This window comes from Amblyomma americanum, chromosome 9 (assembly GCF_052857255.1).
Source record: "Amblyomma americanum isolate KBUSLIRL-KWMA chromosome 9, ASM5285725v1, whole genome shotgun sequence".
Taxonomy (NCBI): domain Eukaryota; kingdom Metazoa; phylum Arthropoda; class Arachnida; order Ixodida; family Ixodidae; genus Amblyomma; species Amblyomma americanum.
In genome coordinates, this window is record NC_135505.1 from 47,378,162 (window position 1) to 47,398,063 (window position 19,902).

The window sequence follows — 19,902 nt, forward strand, 5'->3', positions numbered from 1 at the left end:
AAGACCACAGCGTGAGCCTCCAAATGCCTCCCCCCCCCCCCGGGCACTGTCCATTGGAAGCACGCCCAGAAGGTCATCTGGAGGGGCGGAAGGGGACAAACTGGAGGTATATTGATAAATGGCAAAGAAAAAAGCACTAACGGACGGTAGGGTGAGCCCATCCTTGCCAGTCGCACAGCAAGGTTGCAACAGGCCGTATTTCAGTGGAGGCGAAGTGAAAAAAAAAAAAAAGGCTACCGTGTGCTGTTTGATGTCTGTGTACTTTATAGACACCCACCCCCCCGGCGATTGAAATTATTCAAAAGGCGTCCACTTTGGCGTCTTGGAGGGGCTTTATGGCGCCCCTTATAGCCAATCTGTCGCTTCAGGACATTAAACCTCACGTACCACATGATTACCGTGGTTAATTGAAATGCTAAGTAGACTAATAGCCATGGCATAGTGAATGCACTTTTGTATAATGTCACACAAAGGGGGCTAGGATGTCCTTCAGAAATTCTGTTGCACATGTGTGTCGATGTGATTCCCTGGTTGCGACATCTGCGATAGCTGATCAGAATTCAACACATCTTCTGCTGGGTTGTTCAACAATAAAAGGCAAGCATGGCAGGGGGCGGCAGAAAGTCATGTGGGCAGATGAGGTTAGGAAGCTTGCGGGTATAGGGTGGCCGTGGCTGGCACAGGAGAGGGTTAGTTGGAGTGTTGTGGGAGAGGCCTTTGTCCCTTCAGTGAGCATAGTTAGGGCTTTTGCTGCTGTTGCTGATGATTGCATTCAAATCGTGATGATGGAGATGAAATCAACATAGATAACCAGAAGGCTGCTATTAAAGGAGAACTTGCTGAACTGTGTTTGCTGTAGTTTCTTTTAATTCATCCGTAACATTTTTCAAATATATGTTGAGAAATACTGCACCACTCAGAGACACTTGATTGCCTTGATTATGTCGGTCACTCATTGTTACTATCTTGGGAAGCATATTTTCTGCTACCCTACTATACTTCGTTTCATACGGGTGCAACGCTGTAAAAGCTAGCGCTCTTGTTCACGCTGCCTGCATCCGCAACCAAAAAGTGGTGCGCTCTTTGTTGTGAGCGACACATAGTGAATGCTTTGCCTGCAGGCTTACTGCATGACACATTTGTCATGAGATTGGTTAAAAGCACTCTTATTGCTGACGTCACGCTTTTGCTTTCTTATGCCTTAGACCACTCTGCCACAGAACAAGTGCGGAGTAACACGCCTCCCTTTATTTTTCTGTGCGGACTACTTCCGTACCTTTCGCAGCATTGCTCCTGATCTTTGAAACGGAGTGTATAAGTATTGTAATTTGCGCAAATTATCTTTCTGTGTTAGTTGCTTATTAATTGTAGAGTACCTTTTATTGCTTTAGAATTATGATTACTTTTAAAAAAGTGTATTAGTATATTGCTTATTATCATTTCTAGTTTAATGTGCATGGTAGGTGTTTATTGATTTTTGTAAAATACATATGCTTTCCTTTTTCTGATCATGTTTCTCCTGACTATTTTGTTGAAATGACAGTAAGGACTCTCTGCAAACAGGTGCTTTGAGTTCTGTTCGGAGCCAGCAGTAGTTTCGTTTGGAGCTTGGGATTACGATTTAGGGCAGAGTGGACGTATGCAAAAACGTACACAGCAGATTCTTGCTAATTCCAGCTTGTTTAATTCGAACTGCCAGTTTATTTAAATGGATGCTTTTGCAGTCAGGATCAACTGCACTGAAAGGGCTCCTCCTAATTCGAACTTGGCATAGTTTGAACTGAAGTTTCGTTCGAATTTGCATTATCAATAGTGGGCTGTTACAACTGCACTGTGTTTTTCTGCTAGACAGTGTCTTAGGTTCGGAGTATGGAATGAATCCTGGTTGGAGCTTAAAGGGACCACGAGGACGAAATAGTAGTCCAGTCGGCCTGTGTCGACAGAAGACTACCATGTTGTAAAGACAAAGACGCAGTGTTCATTGAAAACGGAGCATAAATAGCTAGAAAAGGTCAAGAAACGAAATGCAGGTGTCGCCTCCACTGGCTATTTTCACAAGCAAATGTGGCGACATGAAGGACAATTGTTTTTACACAAATCCCTGAAGGTAGCTACACTGCCATTCACGTTTTGGTCTTTGCATTGAAAGTTTAAATCGGGTGCCAGGAAAATTTTTAAATCCCATTTTCCCACCGATAAATGAGTCTTTATTTTTCTGCGCGGACTACTTCCGTACCTTTCGCAACGTTGCACCTGATCTTTGAAACGGAGTATAAGTACTGTAATTTGTGCGAATTATCTTTGTGTTGGTTGCGTAGCCAGAAAGAGTGACTGAGTGGATTTTTACGAAGATAAAAAGTTGGATGCCGCTGTCATCAGTGTCCTTCTACATGTGGAGTGATGTGGAGCCAAAATGGCTGTTCTCCTTGACAGGGGTGTTGGTGGCACGTGGAGTCCATGCGAGGCAATGGAGCTCCAGCTGGACTATTGGACCCACCAGCGCAAGGGGGGTGCTGAGCCATGCCGCTTTTCCCTCAAGGCAGCCTTCCGCTCGCTACAGGTGGGCATTCCTCCTCTCTCTCTTTCTCTGAATCGGACACTGTCTTGTGAGGGGCAATTGACAGGGTTTGTTGTGTTGCAGCAACGTGCTTGTTGGTGCATTGTTGCAGGGTTTGCCAGTTGTTCTGCGGAGGGGATGGGGGAGGGGTTGCTAGGATTGTGAGGACAGGAGACTCAGATATATGTACATAGTTAGTAAATAAGGCAGTAATTACTGCCTTGTTTCAGGACCTCCATTACCCTGGGAGATTCTCCTAAATACATGTACTAACACCGTTCCCACTTTGCTGATCATTTCAGCCTCGTCCTGCCATCTGTTACTTTTTCTGGTTGGCTTAGTGTGTAGAGCTTGTCGGGGTGAATAGAGGGAGAGATACGATTTCCCCGCTTAATCGCGACTGACAGTTCAAACCATCAACCTCACGCTGTGATTGCAAGTGCTGCCGAGTGCAAGCCAACGACAGCGGGTCATTTTCATGGGAACAAAGTACCGTATTTACACGATTGTAAGTTGACCCCCCCACATCACATTTCTTAAATAGAAAAAAAAAAAAACTGAGGTCGTTTACGCTTGGCCTTTAACAATAGAATGCGATAGCACTATCCTGCAGCCTCCACTTATCGCCAGCCGCTATCGGCTGCCGTGTGCGGGAGCGCCTGTAGGCGCATTCCAAAACAAGAATATATTAGTCGCTGGACTACTCCTCCACACTTGCGCCATCGCACTCACTAGGGCTGCCGTCGTGATAGCTGCTGCGGTCTCACAGCTCGTCGTTCTAACATTGTCGTGCAGCGAAATTCCACACTTCGCAAACAGCCATGTCACGACATCGCTTGGAACACCTGCAAATTTTGTCTCGCTGCAGCTGCCATATCTGATCACCCGTTGCGAACGTCAAAGTTGCGGCTCAGAGCGTAGTTCGTTTCTTCGGCGTAAAGAATGAGAGCCATCTTGAATGAAGCCATGAACAAGCACCAGTCGCTTACCGGACCCAGAGCTGAAATGACGAATGATGAAGCATACACTACATTAAACTTTTGAAACGCGGCCGGTAGTAGTCAAATGCGTCACAGCCAAAGAGAAACACGTGAGCGGCATCGGCTCTTCCGTTGGCTACCAACACTACACGGCGCGCGCTGCGGTTCCGTGTGGGGGCGTGGCCGCGATTCGAACAGCGGCTCTTCCATGAACTATCAACGCTCCTTTGAGCGCCGAGTGCGCAGTTGAAAGTAAACAAAAAAAGCTTGGACAACGCCTACTAAGAGTAGAATGCGACTGCGTTATCAGGCCACCGCCGCTTATCAGCAGACGCAATCTGCGGCCACGTGTGGGGAGTGCGCTGGTGCCGGTTTGCTGCTTATCAACAGCCACCATAGCGCCATGGATGCCGGTTCTGCGCATTGACAGCTGCTCAAGGCCAGCACCAGGAGCAATGAGATGGAGCCATGCACCAAAAGTGCAACCACGCTGTAGCATGCCTGATATCTCGTTTGTCTCGCCTTGACTTATGGTGCGATGCTTTGGTTTCGATTTTAAGTTGACCCCCCCACTTCGGATTTTAGTTGTCAGGGTGGAACCAGCGGAACACAGACGCAGGACAAGAAAAGGAGGTACACACCTTTTCTGTGTACCTCCTTTTCTTGTCCTGCGTCTGTGTTCCGCTGGTTCCACCCTGACAACATTATGAACCAACTAGCCCAGCAATTTACGCTCCTTCGGATTTTAGAATTTTGAAAAACAGGTCACCTTACGGTTGTGTAAATACGGTAGTAGGGCAGTTTGCCGACATAAAAGGCCATTTATTGCTGCTACAGCAATGACGGCGGCTAGCAACAAAATGCCCTAAGGGATCAAGCTTGTCGGATTCAGCAGCTGGGTTATGAGCTAGTGTATGCCCATGCTAGGGCATGGAAGGCGCTTCGTGGCTGGGCGGGGCAATTTCACAGGACACCTTTAACAGTTAGGTAAGGGCCGCACCCCAACTTGGCAGCCGGTAATTTGGTAAAAAAAATGTAGAGTTTCTTCATGTGCGCATAACTTTGCCCACATGGTACATTATGCTGTGAGGTGACTGATAACTGCTTGCGACACTGGATACAATCACACACACCGTCGTACCAAGCCCCAGACTCTGCCTGGTACCGCAAACATGCGGTGCCCCAGTGCTGCTATCTCATCTTGTGCGCTGAGCATTCGCACCAGCAAGGAGAAAACATTATGCTGTGCAAAAAAACTAGAATAGGGAGTATCCAGACTAGAGGCGCATTTCGTTGTGGCAGTGCGCTACCCGTCCGGCTTGGGCAATATATGTGCCATAGCAGCTCACTGTTTGCCTGGTGTCGCTGGGCCTAGCGTGCTTCGCATCGAAGCCACAGCAAAAGTGCTTTCAGTCTAGTCACAGTTTACTATAAAAGGTCTAACATTGTTACCAGTTTACCACCACATTATAATGAACATGTACCATATATACTCCCGCAATGAACCCACTTTTTCTCCAGAAAGGTTGACATCAGTTTGGGTGGAGGGTTCATTACGCGAGAAAATATTTTTTTGGGAGGGTCGAGATTTCATATCATGTGTCCGTCCTTCTGTCATCAACAAACGCACGTGTTCAGACGCGTCCCTGTCGCTGGTGCTTAGCATCATTTACCTGGACGTGATCCGACAATTTTGTGGTAGCCGGTGGCAGCCAATCGCGGCGAGATAAAGCGAACAGGCTGAACACTGGCCCTGATAGTCGGGTACGCATTTTTCACATGAGGTTAGGAAAGAAACTCACTGGACGGTTGAGAGTGTGTAATGCGAACGTTTAAGCCTTGGTTTACGGCACACAACGGCTTGGCGCTCTGCCAAGTTCGCCGAGCGCGCTGCACCCCCCCCCCCCCCCTCCTCTGGCAGGAGCTTACTCAAAAGATAAACAAGTACGCGGCGATGTTTATCTTCATCTTGGCGCGCTCCATGGTCTGCGCTGTGGACGGTGCAAAAACTGAGGAACCTGCTACAAAAAGCTAACGGCTAAAAAAAAAGATTAAATTCTCTGCGACAAAAGTGGGCGGCAGGTTCATTATGCGAGTGGGTTCATTACGGGAGTACGTACAATTGATTTTTGCAACGCCTACTACAGTGAAGCGCGTGGAAAAGCAGGCCAGGTGAACTCGACCTCACACCTGACGGCCATGGGGTACACGTGTGGTGCATTGCTGCAAATTGTGGCCAAGGTATCATTACTGTCAGTCGAGCGCCGGATCTTGGATCTTAGCTTAGAATCGCGTGACATTTGCCAGTAAACTGATCTAGCAGCCTATTTTACTCTATGCGGTTAATTCACACCAGTCATCGGGCGTGCATCCTATCATGCATACTTTCAATGCATTATGCATTTGAAGGATTCACTGGGACTGCTCTAATTCATCACAAAAATGCGTGTTGCAGCATAAAAAAAAGGGTCGCATAATTGGGGCTCTGTTGTATAGCATAGACCGCTTATAATGCATTCTGCGGGAGTCGGGAAAACCCGCATTATAAGCGGTACTGCACTATAACCAAAACATAGGTTTCCCATGCATTAGCGTTTTCAGAATGGCCGGCCTACCTTTCAAAGTGACCTGACAATGCATCAGACGCACAACACTGCAATCACAAGCAACAAAGAAGTTTATTTGATCTTTTTTGTCGAAGCATCATAATGAATGAAAGAACGACGTTATTTTAGTCTAGCGCTGCGATTGAACTGCGTTGCTAATGACGTCATCTTCAAAAACAGTGAGGTACTTCAGTGCTTGCTCGCTGATGTTTCTCTGAGCGCAGTAGAGGCGCAGTTTCTTGCAACAATCGAGCGCGTCTTTGCACGAAACTTCTGCTGCACTTTCACTCACTTCGTCAGGTTCATCCTTGGGTAGAGGCTCATAGCGACCGCGCATCGCTGCCATGATGAATTCACCTGTGGCGGCTACTTCACACACAACGCCGTCGGGTTCGGTGATGACAACGACGAGCTTATCTCGTGCCGGTCCTTGAAACGCTGAATAGAACCATTCAGTGGGTTGAAACCATCATGCGGTTCAAGCAAAGCGGCGACATCATTTTACTGTGACGCACGAATCCGCTTCCTTGCAAGCGACGCAGAGTCTTCGTGTAGCTGTTGTCGCAACTTGTCGCTGTCCTTCCAAATGGCGGACAGAGTAACGTCGGCGACACCGTACTTTTTTGCCACCGTAGCCTTTTTCAAACCGCTCTCAACGTCCCTCATAATGCTCTGCTTGATTTCGAGAGCTTGCCGTTTCCTGGCTTCGGAGGAGCAGACGTCAAAGGAACTGAAGGCAGCCGAGGCTGGTAAAATTGCCTACATTGTCAACTTTTCGCTACACCTGACGACACATATCTCGCTCATGGGCTCAAGCGGGACAAGTCGCTGCCGCACGTGTGCGCGGTACGAGCAGCGCTTGCAGCATCATGCCGAGCTCGCCGCCGCTTCAGCATGCTCGTCTGGCTGTGCGATCACGCGCTTTCAAGTTTTGTATAATCGGGGAGGTGCATCGGAGAATGAGAGGAAAAAAGCATGCTTTGCAACTTCTGTTTTTTTTTTCTATCCTCTCCTGCCTTCTGTCTTGCCTTGAGCCAGGCTGACAATGCTCCCCCACCCCGCCTGTTGCCCCCTTCTTGCACAATCTGGGCAGTACGCTCCTCCCGCCTGCCGGTACTGAGGGGCCCGCACTGGTACACGGGCTGCCAGGCTATCCAGAACCCGCACTATATGCGGTCTTTGGTTACGCACTGCCACGTAGTAAGCGGTGCGCCAATACATTGAACTCTATGGGAAGCGAAGCAGTTGTCACAAAAAGCCGCGTACAATGTGCTCCCACATTATAAGCGGTTACGTTATAAAGGGTCTGAGCTGTAGTTGGAAAAATAGCTTCCCTGTGACAGCACATAATGTTGCCCTTCCTATCAAGGGAGGGCACCTGCACTGCCATAGATGGTGTGACCGTTGCAGGCACTAAGAGAAAGAACTTTCCCTCTCTTCGGCATCAGGAGCCTGTTGCATTTGGACGTTTTGGTTTGGCGTGGCTCTGCTCTCTGTCAGTGGGATGAAGCTTCGTGAGAATGTACCATTGTCACCACTTCGTGCACTTTTGTGTGCACTCCCAGGCACCCTTAGAGCGTGTGGGAGTAGCGGTCTCGGTCACAGAGGAGATGCCCTCGACTCAGCGTGGCAAGCTCAGCCGGAGACGAGCTACCAAGTCACAAGGGGGTTGGTCGTTTGGTGCCCAGCTTTAGCCGGTCGCAAGCCAGAGAATGGGTCGGAGCCAAAGGTTCACAAAACAAAAGTTTATACAGCTAAGAGACAATACAGAGATTTCACAATCACTCGTACGGGCACATACAAAGTGATTTACAAATATAATGCAACTCGTGCAAAGTAGCGATGGAGAGAGATTACAATTTAGTAAAATACCTTCACCTGAAGTGCACTAACACACAGAGAGACAAACACAATTTGTTCACCGGGCACTGGGACAGTCCGACGACCTAAGGAGCACGACAGGGCCGATCCGCAGGTTGGCGCACGTTGCCTCGCTGCTCCGTGGCTGGGCGGTGGTGTTCTCCCGGGAGTTGAGCGGGTGCACTTCTCGGAAGCTTGAACGGCGGCCCGGGCTAACAGACAGCGGTTGCAGCCCCTCATTTATAGGCGCAGACCGCGTCTGTTTGTTCTTCGCGCCAAGGCAGGCGTGCACATACACGCAGCTTCAACTGCACAAACTCCTTCTCCTTCTCACGCCGGGCACGCGCCCCATTGGTCGAGCGTGGAAACCGCCTTTCAGAAAAATCTAGGTCATTCTCGCCACGCAGGGTCGTTGGCGCAAGAGCGAAGGGGAGAGGGTATCACTTTAGTGCGGTCAAGGTCATGCCCTCTCTGTCGACTATGAGTAGAAACTACTCAGACATTCTAGAGAAATCGATGCCGCACGTGGCTATGTTTATTTTGGCGCCGCGCCGGCGAGCTGAGTGGAAAGTTACGCACCCCCCGGGGTTCCTTCCCCGCTGTTTTCTGTTTTATTTTAAAGCGCGCGGGCGCGATTGCTTACGCGCAGTGCCGGTTTTTTTGAAGATGCGCCAAATTTTGTGAGAACCATATATACAGTAAACTCTCTTTTACTCGAAGTTGTAAAATCTGAGTAAATTTTTAGGATAAGTGGAGTTTCGAGTTAAGCAAAATGCCGAAAATCTTCTTGCTTGGGTCACTGAAAGAGCCAGTAACAACCAGTACTCCTAACAAACACTGCACTGCACAATGGCAGCTCTTGTAATAAACACAAAAAGAATTCGCAGGAAAACATGATTTTTCTTATTTTGGAAAGAAGAACTGGGTGATGCTTGCCTGCTTCGCATTTGCATTCGGGCCGAGAAAAGCGTGTTCGAGCTGCTGAACGCATCATCGCATCAGCCGTTGGTCGGCGCCACTGTGTTCAATTTTGTTGCAGAGCTAGCGTACGATGTTTCTTGTTTCTGCAGTTGTTGGCGCCTCCCGAGGCTCTTCCTCGTCAACATGATTCTCTCCGTCGTTCACTGCCATTTCAATGATATCGGCGTTGAACAGCATTCCAGTAACTCTCATGTCTAGCTCGTATATAGCGTACTCTTCAAAAGTGACCTCGCCGTCTTCGGCATCGCTGGCGCAGCCAGTTGCCTTGCGAACTTCGTCGCAAAGTTCATCACAACCACTGAACTCGTCAGTATCTGGTTGCAGTGATTTCTCAGCCCAAGAAAGTCCTGCGTGCGCAAAAACAATTCGCAGTTGTCAATGGACGGACTTTTTGCCAGGTTTCGGTGATGAGGTGAACTGCACCCAGAAAATCTATCTCATACTTCTTACCACTTTCGTAAAAACACAAAATTCAATGCAGCAGGCTCTTCCTATCGAACTTGCGAGCAATCTCATTGACTCTTTGGTCCATCAGCTGGAGCACGGACATCATGTTAGCCAGCAGGAACTCCAGCGTGACTGCCTCCAAGTTGTCAATGTTCCCATGGCTGGGACAGTTGCCCACAATGAACAACAGTTTCCAACCGTCTTTCGCCATTTTGCGATCAAGAGCGCGGACATATTCTTCAAAGAGCGCTGCAGTCATCCACGCCGTTTTATTGGCGCGGCAAGTCAAATCTCTCGGGAGCCATGCATTTCAAAGCACCTCGGGTTGAGTGACTTGCCGATACCAAGCAGCGGCAGCTTTTCATCACCGGTAGGGTTGGCCCCGAAAAGTACTGTCACCCTGTCTTTGCGCTGCTTAGTGCCTGAGCTCTTTGGTGTGTATGTGCAGCTCAGCAGCATCTTAGAGAAGAGGGCTGCTTTGTCGAGGTTGAAAATGTCCTTGTCCGCGTAAGCCTTTTGTAGCTTGTCGAGGCGGTGGTTGCACCAGGTACGTATCTGCAGCTCCTTCACCGACGGACCCGCTGTCGTCATGGATAGGCTTCGAGGCCTTGTTATTTCTCTTAAATTGTTCAAACCAGTCATTGCTGCAGTTGAAGTCTGTGTGGCCCATCTGCAATGCCAGTGCGTCTGCTTTCTTCATCATCGTTTGGGTGCTCATAGGAAGGTTGGCTGCCCTCGTATTCTGGAAACACAACATGAGTGCTGCTTCGATGTCCAGGAATCTCGAGGCTCGAATCCGCTTCCGCTTGCTGGAGTGGCTTTGCTCAAAGCCATTGAAGACCTTCTGCCTAATCTGTAGTATTGTCGAGAACGCCAACAAAGGAATGGCAATTCTTTGGCAATGCTTGTTGGACCTTTCCTTGATTAAGGCGGCTTTTTTCTCTTCCGTCGGGGATTTGCACAACTTTGGGCGGGACATTTTCGTCGCCCGGTGCGCACACCACATACACACAACAAATTGAAGTGAACGCGTTGCACACATAGCGCGATGAAACAGAACTGCGCAATCGCCCCGAGAGCTCTTCCTAGCGGGCACACGAGAAAGGCGGTGGACTGGACTGACCACCCGATAAGACCAGCCCTAGCGCGCAAGCGGCGCACACGTGACTGATCCCAAAATTGCTTGACGTGGTTGACTGAAAACCGCTGTGTCTATGGGAATTTTGTGTTCGTCCTTCGATCATGACCGCGTTCGGCAGCTAGCAGGAACCAAGCGCTCGCTCGGAGCCCGTACCACCTTTTGGTATTGGCCTTTGCCTTCAGTCCTCCCATTCAGAATTTCGAGATATCCATATTACGCCCAAAAAATGCTTCGAGTCTAAGGGGAGCAATTACATAGCACCTATGGGAGGTGAAGGCACGGGGTAGAAAACTTTCGACTCGGCCGATATTTCGAGGTATGCAAGTTCGAGTTAACGAGGGTTTACTGTACTTGTGTAGGGGCCGCACTACGTCAAAACTGCGGAAAAAAAAGTGTGGCCCTTACACGAATATATAAGTTACGTTCCTGCAAAGCTTCATCCCACTGACAGAGAGCAGAGCCATGCCGAAACGTTCAAATGCGACAAGCTCCTGATGCCGAAGAGAGAGAAACTTCTTTCCCTTAGTGCCTGCAGTGGCCACACCATCTGTGGCGCTGGTGTTGTGGCGGTGTAGGTGCCCTCCCTTGATAGGAAGGGCAACTTAACGTGCCGTCATGGGGAAGCTAAACCTAAGACCTAAGTGGACAGTGAGTCCCCACAAGCGGCTTCCTCAGTATAGGATAAAATTTTCTTAAACTACAAAGTTTCCTTTCAAGCTGTACAGCCTTTCCTTATAGCTATATGGCTGTGCTTGGGTGCATGGTAATGAGCGATCACTTTAATTTCTAATTTACTCCACCTTGGAAGAGTCCCCCCAACAACATTGGGCAGGCAGCATTGGTAGTGTGCCAGCATTGCTACACTTGTGCACTGGCTCTGTACAGCAGCCATGAAGTTTATGAAACATGGCTTGGCAAAGAAATTTAATACGTTTGCTGCCAGAATGCATTGGTGTATGGGGCAGAGGCTGTTAAAAACATGTTATTATTAAAGCCGCGATTAGGAAATAAATCTTCAGAGAATACGTACATTTTCGTACTAAATCGAAAGATGCAATTTTGAAATGTAAAGCTTGTCCTTGTGCACTTATGCAATATGTAGTGTAAGTGGTTAGTCAAGAGCTTTTAAGAAATTTTGCTGCAGAGAACTTGTTAAAGTGCCTGCCATTTGTTGCTCCTGACATTAAGGAATGCAGTAAGGGTAGAATTATTATCCTGCCTATCGAGAAGTTGAGAAACAGGAATATAATTGCACCCTGCCTGCCGAGAAGTTGAGTTGTAGGGTCTTGTAGTTGGCACTTCAGAAACAGAAATATAATTGCAACTACTACACGGCAAGGTTTTTCTACTATTTCTATGTCACTTGCTGAAGTCCTCACTTTGAACAAATTAGTACTGAATGCTGGGTCACCTTTGACTCAGAAAGTTGTATCGAGCTGGCTAACTAAAAGACTTCATTAGCCAGCTTCATATTCAGAGCGTGATTCTGTTTCTTATTATTTAGAGATAAGTCTGCATTAGAGAACACTGTCAAGTTCTGCTTTCCGGGCTGGCGAATCGTTTGTAGGTGATATCAGAAAGCTGTATTTCCCAAGGACAGCGATAACTGAGTTGTCTGCCTTCACTGTGCTTAGCGATTTCGTATTTGCATTTGTTTACCTTTTCTTGTTGTGCAGGCAGGATAAAACTAGCATAACTGCCTAATTAATCTGTAGGTATAAGGTAAGCAACATCAAGAAGCGTAACGTATAGAAGATTGAGTAAGCTCCAATGGTTCGTTAGGGTCAGGGATGTTTCGTTCCGTAAGGGAAAAATTTCCTTGATTAGACTCAGAAATCTCTATTTCAGGCCTGTTTTCTCGACAGCAGCTTGAAAACTTAGCCAGTTTAAAGTAATTGAGAGACTTTTAATTCTCATAATTTCCTAAAACTCAGTACAAATTCCTTTTTCCCAAATTTTCTATCAGAATCCCTGAAAGAGGGAGAATTCCCCAAATGGAAAGCCAATGGTTAGATAGCGGTATGGATTCGTCGAAAAGGAATAAAGTAGAATCTGGGTGATACGAACACGGTTGATACAAATTTTGCGATGATCCGAATTTGCAAAACTCCCCAGCCAGAGTGCATTGTGTTCGATGTGTAGAATTTTGGATGTTCCGAACTCTCCCTTGCCTCTACGGATGATACAAATGCTCGAGCTGCGACTGCACCCTCGAGCACTAAGTGCTGCCCGCACATTGCCGACGTCGCGATCGCTAATCGTGCAGTGTGTATCACGCGCAGTGAGTGGTGGTGTGCGGCCCACACATCGCCAAAGTCGCGATTGTTTATCGCATGGCATGCGCAGTGAGCGGCGGTGCATGGCCCGCACACTGCGAAAGTTGGATCCCTAATCGCGCGGTGAGCAGTTCACACTGCGTGCAGTAAGCGGTGGTGCGCGGCCCGCACATTGTGAAAGTCACGATCGCTAATCACGCAAGTAGCGAGCTATAGCCGCACTGCAGTGAATAAGTCCTGTCAGCCGTAAACAGATCTTTGTGAATGAACTTTTCATGCTTCTACATACGAATTTTGCTCGTTTGGATGATACAAAATTTCAGATGATATGAATTTTTCCCGACCCCATGAGATTCGTATCACCGAGATTCTACTGTAGTAAACGGGGATGGCAGAAAGTCAGGTTGGAAGATGAGGTTAGTAAATCGGTAGTGATTAGTTACCATAAAAACCGGACTATAGGTCGGACCAGAATATAGGTCGACCCCCCAACTAAATGAACTAAATGAAAAAAATCTTTTTCAATGGAAAAAGTACCGAACGAAACCCTTACGTTGAAACAAATGCGACTCGACAGGTTGCACGATGGTGGCAGTATTTATTTTCATTTAAATGCTGCTCGTATGAACACCTGGCCAATTTTTAACAGTATCGCGCGCCCATCGACCCGTGTGTTTGTTTCTGGCACAAAGAAGTACGGCGCCGTAGAGCAAAGCCTTTCCTCTTCATGAATCGCCGCACCCAGCCAGGATGGTGAGCCGTTGAATTGCGCCCTCGTGAGTCTAGAGGCACATGCGACCTCTACCGGTTTCACGTGGATGCATTCGGCAGTCACAGGCAGCGATCTTGCACGCAGCGCAACCTTTCCTTCCAATTCTGGATACGCTGCGGTCCGCCCACGAAATGATGTTTTCTTTTGGTTGCTGCAAGTTGTAATGCACAGCTTCTGCCTCCGCCAGTACTGAATGCTCTTTTCAGATACTCCAAATTCGCGCTGTGCCGCCAGGTTCCCGTGAGCTTCCGCGTACTCAATTGCGTTTTTCTTGAAGGCGACGATGAATTGCCACCAGCTTCCGCTCATTTTGAAACAAAATGTGAAAACGCAGCCTTTAACCAAACAACGGAAACGCAAAATGGCGGTGCGACCGCACTGCTGCTGATGGCAATGGTGATGGAGGCTGCTGACTTCAGGCGCCCATTGTTGCAAGACTTCCGTAGTTTTTTTTTGCCAATGACCGGTATATAAGACGGGGGCCGACTTTTCGCCATGGTTTTTTGAAAAAAAGTTCGGCCTATATTCCAGTTTTACGGTAACTTGCAGGACGGGGCTGATTGAAGACCAGTCGGAGAGGACAGTCCTGCAGCGGTGCATAACTGGGCTTGACAGTGGTACTCACGGCAATATCACCTTTGTGGTCCATGTTGTGCAGACTTGTATTCACTGTGGCTTTTCTTTTGCCTTCAGCATTTCTCAGTGTGCTTAGACGTTGTGCTGGAGTTTGAGTGGATGTAAAAAAGAAAGAAAAAGTACTTCAACCCTTGCTGGTGCTGTGGTGTGGATGCAGGTGTGGCGGTTGGCAGTGTCTGAGATTCTGGGCCCTTGCCTCAGCCTGAGCTATGTCACAAGGGAGAAGAAGCAGAAAAGTGAGTCCCCCCTTTTGATCTCTTTCGTTCAGGCAACAGGCTAGAGCTTGTTCTGGAGTCCCTTTAAATTTTGCACTTTGAGGTAGCAGTTTTTGCTCACATGGCAGCTTTGCTCGCATAATTTGACGAGTCTTAGGTGCCCTAAGCGGTTGGCTTACCTGCGATTGAGCACCTTTCAGGCTAAACGGGAGGAATTAGGTTGTAATCGAAATGCAAGCTTTCTCGTGGAGTAAAATGGTGGTGCAACACGAAGTTTCTCTATACCAGTCATTTCACCAAAGATGGTCTGCAGTTTTTAAAAGTAGGCTTTTTAATTAGAAGTGCACATTTTTAGCATAGCATTTTCAGCGCTGTAGCTCATCAGAATGCAGCTAAGACTTGCTGTCTAGTAGGTTGGTTAACTAGTGTTGAATAGTTAACTTTTCAAGTATTACTGTTAGTTTGCTTATTTATTGACCATGTCTAGCCCACCATAAATAATATCTGTATGGATATCTAGAATTTCGAAACATAGGCACCCTCAGTGCTGTGGCCCAATTAATTTTGGCTATTTCAGCTACTTCCTTGCAATGCAGGGTTGCTTTGCTTGCAAACTTGTCGACGCGCATGTATTTTGATGTGATAGAGCCATAATTTGTTAGGACAGAGTGTCGAGGGTAACTGTGTTTTTGAAGTTATAAAAACTGATATTGATAACATTTACGGTGGCCTGCAGGCCTCTCAATAAATACGGAGACAAACAGTAATTGGTAAAGAAAGTTAACTACTGATTAGTTAACCCGCCTACTAGTTTGCATCTCTTACCCGTATTCTGATGCGCTACACTGCTAACAATGCTGTGCAGAATAAAGCACTCTTCTGACTCAAAATCCTGTTTTATGAAATTGCACTCGGGTCATTCCACGCCACACGTCCCAGGCATTGTGCTCAACCATCTCCAGTTTGTTGAAAAAAATTCATGGAAACTTATTCTAATGTGCATAATGAAAGCCTGACATATTTTTTCCGAAAAAAATTTATTCGTGAGGTGAGGGCAGTTTGACTATTTAGAAAAGGCGAGAAACCAGGCACTTCTCATTGATTAATAACAAATTCAAATTTTAAGAAAACACATCAAAAATTTTTTCATTAACATTTTCACAGATTTTTCCTTGCGATATAATTTAGAGCATGCAGCTTTACACGGCATAAATATTTTTAAAAATCGAAGAAAAGTATGAAAAAGTATCATTTTTGTCATTTTTTGTTCTAAAAATCAATTCGCTCTCGGAAATTCAGAAATAGCCACTCTGTTCCTCTAGATGTCTAGTGCCTATAACATATGTTACAAGTGGTGAAACTGCGTACATCAAAGTAAAAAAAATACTAAAGTTGCAAAAAGTGCGTTTTGAGCCAAAAAACACTCGTTAATTTTGCCCTGAGGTGGTCCAAGTAAAAATATAAACAGTAGCGGCTTACGTAGAAAGTTTTATTGCCTTCCATTTCCGAGATTTTTATCGAGGTAATTTTTGTTTAAAGCGAGAAAAGAATTTTTTAAGTTGAGCTCTCGGGCCGCAAGTTGCGTCGTCGTCTTCACGCACTTCACCGCATAGCGCGACACTGCCAACACTTTAGTCAAGCGAAATAGCGAAATCTATAGTTCTTGTTCTTAAGTGAGGTTTGCACTGCAGGCAAGCATGGGAACGTTGAGTAGTCGAACAGGTATTTGTGGGAAAATATTTTCTTAAGGGGGGGGGAGGCTACCCTTGAACACCAACTTTTTTGTTTCTTGATATATCTGAATGAAATTTTCAGGGTATGCTCACAGCATAACCATTTGAAGAACTACCAAGTTTCATGGAGCTGTGGGCACCAGTTCTCAAGTTACAGGAGTATATCTATGTGGTTCACATAGGTCGCTTATTCCAGGCCTGGAGAATTTGAAAATAGTGTTGGCACTGTGAAATTCATTGTGGTCATTCCTGGATAGGTGCCCCAGGGCAAGACAGCCCTTTTTCTAAATTTCCTTGCTGAAAAAGTTTAGCACAGCACTGAATTTAGTGTTGCCAGTTAGACCTTCATTAGGCAAATTTTAATTGCTTATGACAAATTTCAGGCACAGTAACTTGGAAAAGTGGGCTTGTCTTGCCCTCATAAATTTATTCAGGTACAAAATAAAAAAAAACCATGGAAATCCGATAAGTGGTTCCCGAAATGCAGTCGGAATGAGCAGCCACGCCAGGCAAAAAGTCATTTCTAAACATGGCCCTCGAGAAAGTTTCAAACCTATTCCTAGGTCTAAAGTGACCCTGCAGAATAGCTGGTGGTGTCCTTGCGCACTTTTTTTCCTTTGCCGCCTCTCATTCTTCACCCGATTCCTTTCCTCGGCCTTGTCCATGCGCAGGGCATCTTTTTCTGCAGCTCGCTGGATGGCTAGGTGGCCAAGTATGAGCCCCACTGACACAGAGATTTCTCTGGTGGCCCTTTGACAACCAGCATTATATCTCTGCACTGCTTCATGCAGTGCTTCTACACAGCAATCAAAGACACGTGCTGCTCCTTTGGCATCAGGGACCATAGGACAGAGTGGAAAGACTCGGACGCATTTTGCGTCTTTGCACCCAGGCAGCCTTGCAGAAGAGAAGCCTGCTAGAGGCGCTGGTAAACAGGCAGCATAGCCTCAGCGACGTAGCCTGGAAGGCTGTACTTGTGCTTTGGCTGTGGTGAATCACTTCTCTCGACAACCTTATGACGGCACCACGAGTTGGCACCCTCTGGGCAGAAGTCATGGCGAGGCTCCTCTTCAGTTGATGTGACGTGGTAGTACGATGCCATCACTGCACGCTGCATTGCAGCCACATCGTTGGAGTTGTTTCTCAGGGCCCAGTCATAATATTCTGTCAGTTTATCAATGGGATGTCAGTCTGCCCTTCCCTCCCAGTGACTTTTCACTTTTTTGCACAAGGTTCCACAGTGCCGTGCCCGTCCTCTTTTGGACGTGGTTGAGGCACTCTTCTTTAACAATGAGGACTAGTCCGTAGACGTTCTCTTCCACAAGGGCTGAGAAGGTGGCGCTGTCTCCATCAGAAACAAGCGTTGTGTAACGCAGGTTGTGCTTTGAGACCGAACGGTTGAAAAGAACCAAAGCTGCTTCTGCTTCCATCCTCCCGGATTTAGCATCAGTGTTTTTCTGGAAAACATGACGCTCATGCCAGCTTGAGTAATCTGCATCTCCAGGTTTTGGTCCTACTTGACAACCAAGGCACTGGTTAGACAGAACCACAGCATCCATGATGATGCCTGTATGGTACTCAATCACCGCCCCAACTCCAATGTGGGATGTGTGGCCACGCTTATGCCAAGTTCCATCATATGCTACAGTGATGTCTCTGCAAAAGCTTGGGTCCATCTCCTTGTAGACCTCCTTCACTGCAGCAGCTGATTCAGCGTAGAACTTGTCCATGCACTGGATCTCTCTGTCCCTGAATGTCTTCTTCAGGTGCTTCTGGAATGTGCTATGATGAAGCCCTCTGTGAGATACATTCATCGTTGCCCAGAAGTCGTTGAGAGCTGTCTGGACCTTGCCAATCTGCTTCATTGCCATAACGGCTCGAATGTTCACTTCAAAGGCCATTGCTTCATTCTGGCGTTGGGAGTTCCACGAGCTTGCAACCATCCCACAATGTGGGCACATCAGTTCAAGCTTTGTTGCCAGTCGAAGCTGGGTGCCTTCTTGAACGGTCAAACCGGGCGCAAGGCAATGCTTGCACAAGGTGCTAGAGAGCAGGTCGCTTAGGGTATCCACTTGCACAAGGCAAAATTTCGCACCTTCACTTGTAGCGGTGGCAGATCTGGGATCGGGCGTCATCGCTTCAAACTTCCGTTGTGTCACTGGCATGGCGCCAAGTCTTTCTTGAACAACAGCACGTTGTGCATCTGCCACCTCGATCTCCTCGCGCGTCAGGAAATGCGTTTCCAAGTGAACGGCGCACGACGCTTTGTCACGCTTCGGGGTAGATTCCAGATCGGAGCTCGAGGCCGCAATCGCCGAGGTTGAAGAGTTCGGTACACAGGGCATGCCCGAAGCAACGCTTTCTTGCACCGAAGAAGCTGCTGGTACGTCGCTGAAAGCGGCGACGCAATCACTGTCTGGTAGCGATGTAGCAGAAGCTACGCGGCTGGAAGCATCGACATAGTGGCTGTTGGTGGCACGCCTCGCCGCACGAACCAACTTCATAGCACGCTACCGCGCACCGAACACATGTAGCGTCTTTTGCTTTGTTGGACGCATCGTGACTGACCGCGCAACAGTCTGCAGGAAACTGTTCGGACGGCACGGCGAGATATCTAAAAGACGGTGACAACAGCGAACACAAACCTGGCAAAACGTGAAGAGAGCGCACAAACCACAAAGACCGCCAACAATGAGAAAAGGAAAGAGCTATGGCGGCCAGTGCAGACGATGTGCCGGCCGCCGCCGAAAGGCGACCGCCTCGTCAGCGCGTGCAGCAGCCAATCGCGGCCACGCGATCTCTCGCGTTCTCGAGGAGCGCGCCCTTCGCCCAATCGCAGCCTCGCATTTCAAACGTGGGAAGCTCGAAAGGCGCTTTGAGGGCCCCAATCACAAGCGAGCCACGCTTCCACCATTCTGCTGCCGCGGTCGTCGGAGGAGGCAAAAAAAAGAGCAAGAATTCACGAACAAAAAAAAGACCAAGATGGCGGCGCTCGGTTTGCTGGCTGAGAAATGGCATGCGCTCGAAGTTGGGGTATTTTCGGCACTTCCTCGCCGCTCAGCGGCTGCCGCGGCTTGTTCGATATTTAATTTGAAGTACTTTCACGACGAATTAGGTGTTGATATTTGCAGAACAGGTAGTTTATGACACAAACTGTCAGAATATTCACTTTTCCAAAAATCGACTTTTTCGCGATTTTTCGGTTTTCAAGGGCCGCGTCCCCCCTTAACATTGCTAGGGCGGCACATGCCCAAGTGAGCTAGTTGTTGGTGTGGTTCTGTCGCAGTCAGTCATTCTTGTCGGCGCCATGGCAGATGTAATCACCGGCATAAGAGCTTGTGAGACGCTAATCTGGAATTCACCAGAACAATCTGATGTTTAAACAATCTGCGACGCAGCTGCACCACGTGGCACCTGGGCCTTGTGGCCGTCAGAGGCTCATGCCTGGTTGTTTGCGTAGTGATGTGTTTGTTGTATTTGATTTAATCAGTAAAATTTCTGCATTAATACTCCAGCGACAACTGTAGACAAGCCACTATGCTGGAGACATACCTTCATGCGAGTGACGCACCTATGCGCGAGCGGGCCGCGTTCACTGCCAACGCATCTCATGTTATTCCCCGCAGCGGTGTGCACTTCGCACCTTCACGTGCGCTCCGAGGCGTGCGCTCTCCGTGATATTATTCGGATATAAATAA

General features: G+C 47.8%; 1 protein-coding gene and 1 pseudogene across 2 annotated transcripts in view; one reads left to right on the forward strand and one right to left on the reverse strand.

The window, feature by feature from the left end:
• KrT95D (phosphofurin acidic cluster sorting protein KrT95D) overlaps window positions 1-19,902 on the forward strand; it is a 127,410-nt gene that overhangs the window by 94,794 nt on the left and 12,714 nt on the right. For both annotated transcript variants that reach the window (XM_077638212.1, XM_077638213.1), the window contains exons 16-17: window positions 2,434-2,560; window positions 14,414-14,492. In XM_077638212.1, the coding sequence (XP_077494338.1) occupies window positions 2,434-2,560; window positions 14,414-14,492 (206 nt within the window). The remainder of the gene's footprint in view (window positions 1-2,433; window positions 2,561-14,413; window positions 14,493-19,902) is intronic.
• LOC144105077 (uncharacterized) lies at window positions 16,770-18,717 on the reverse strand (annotated as a pseudogene).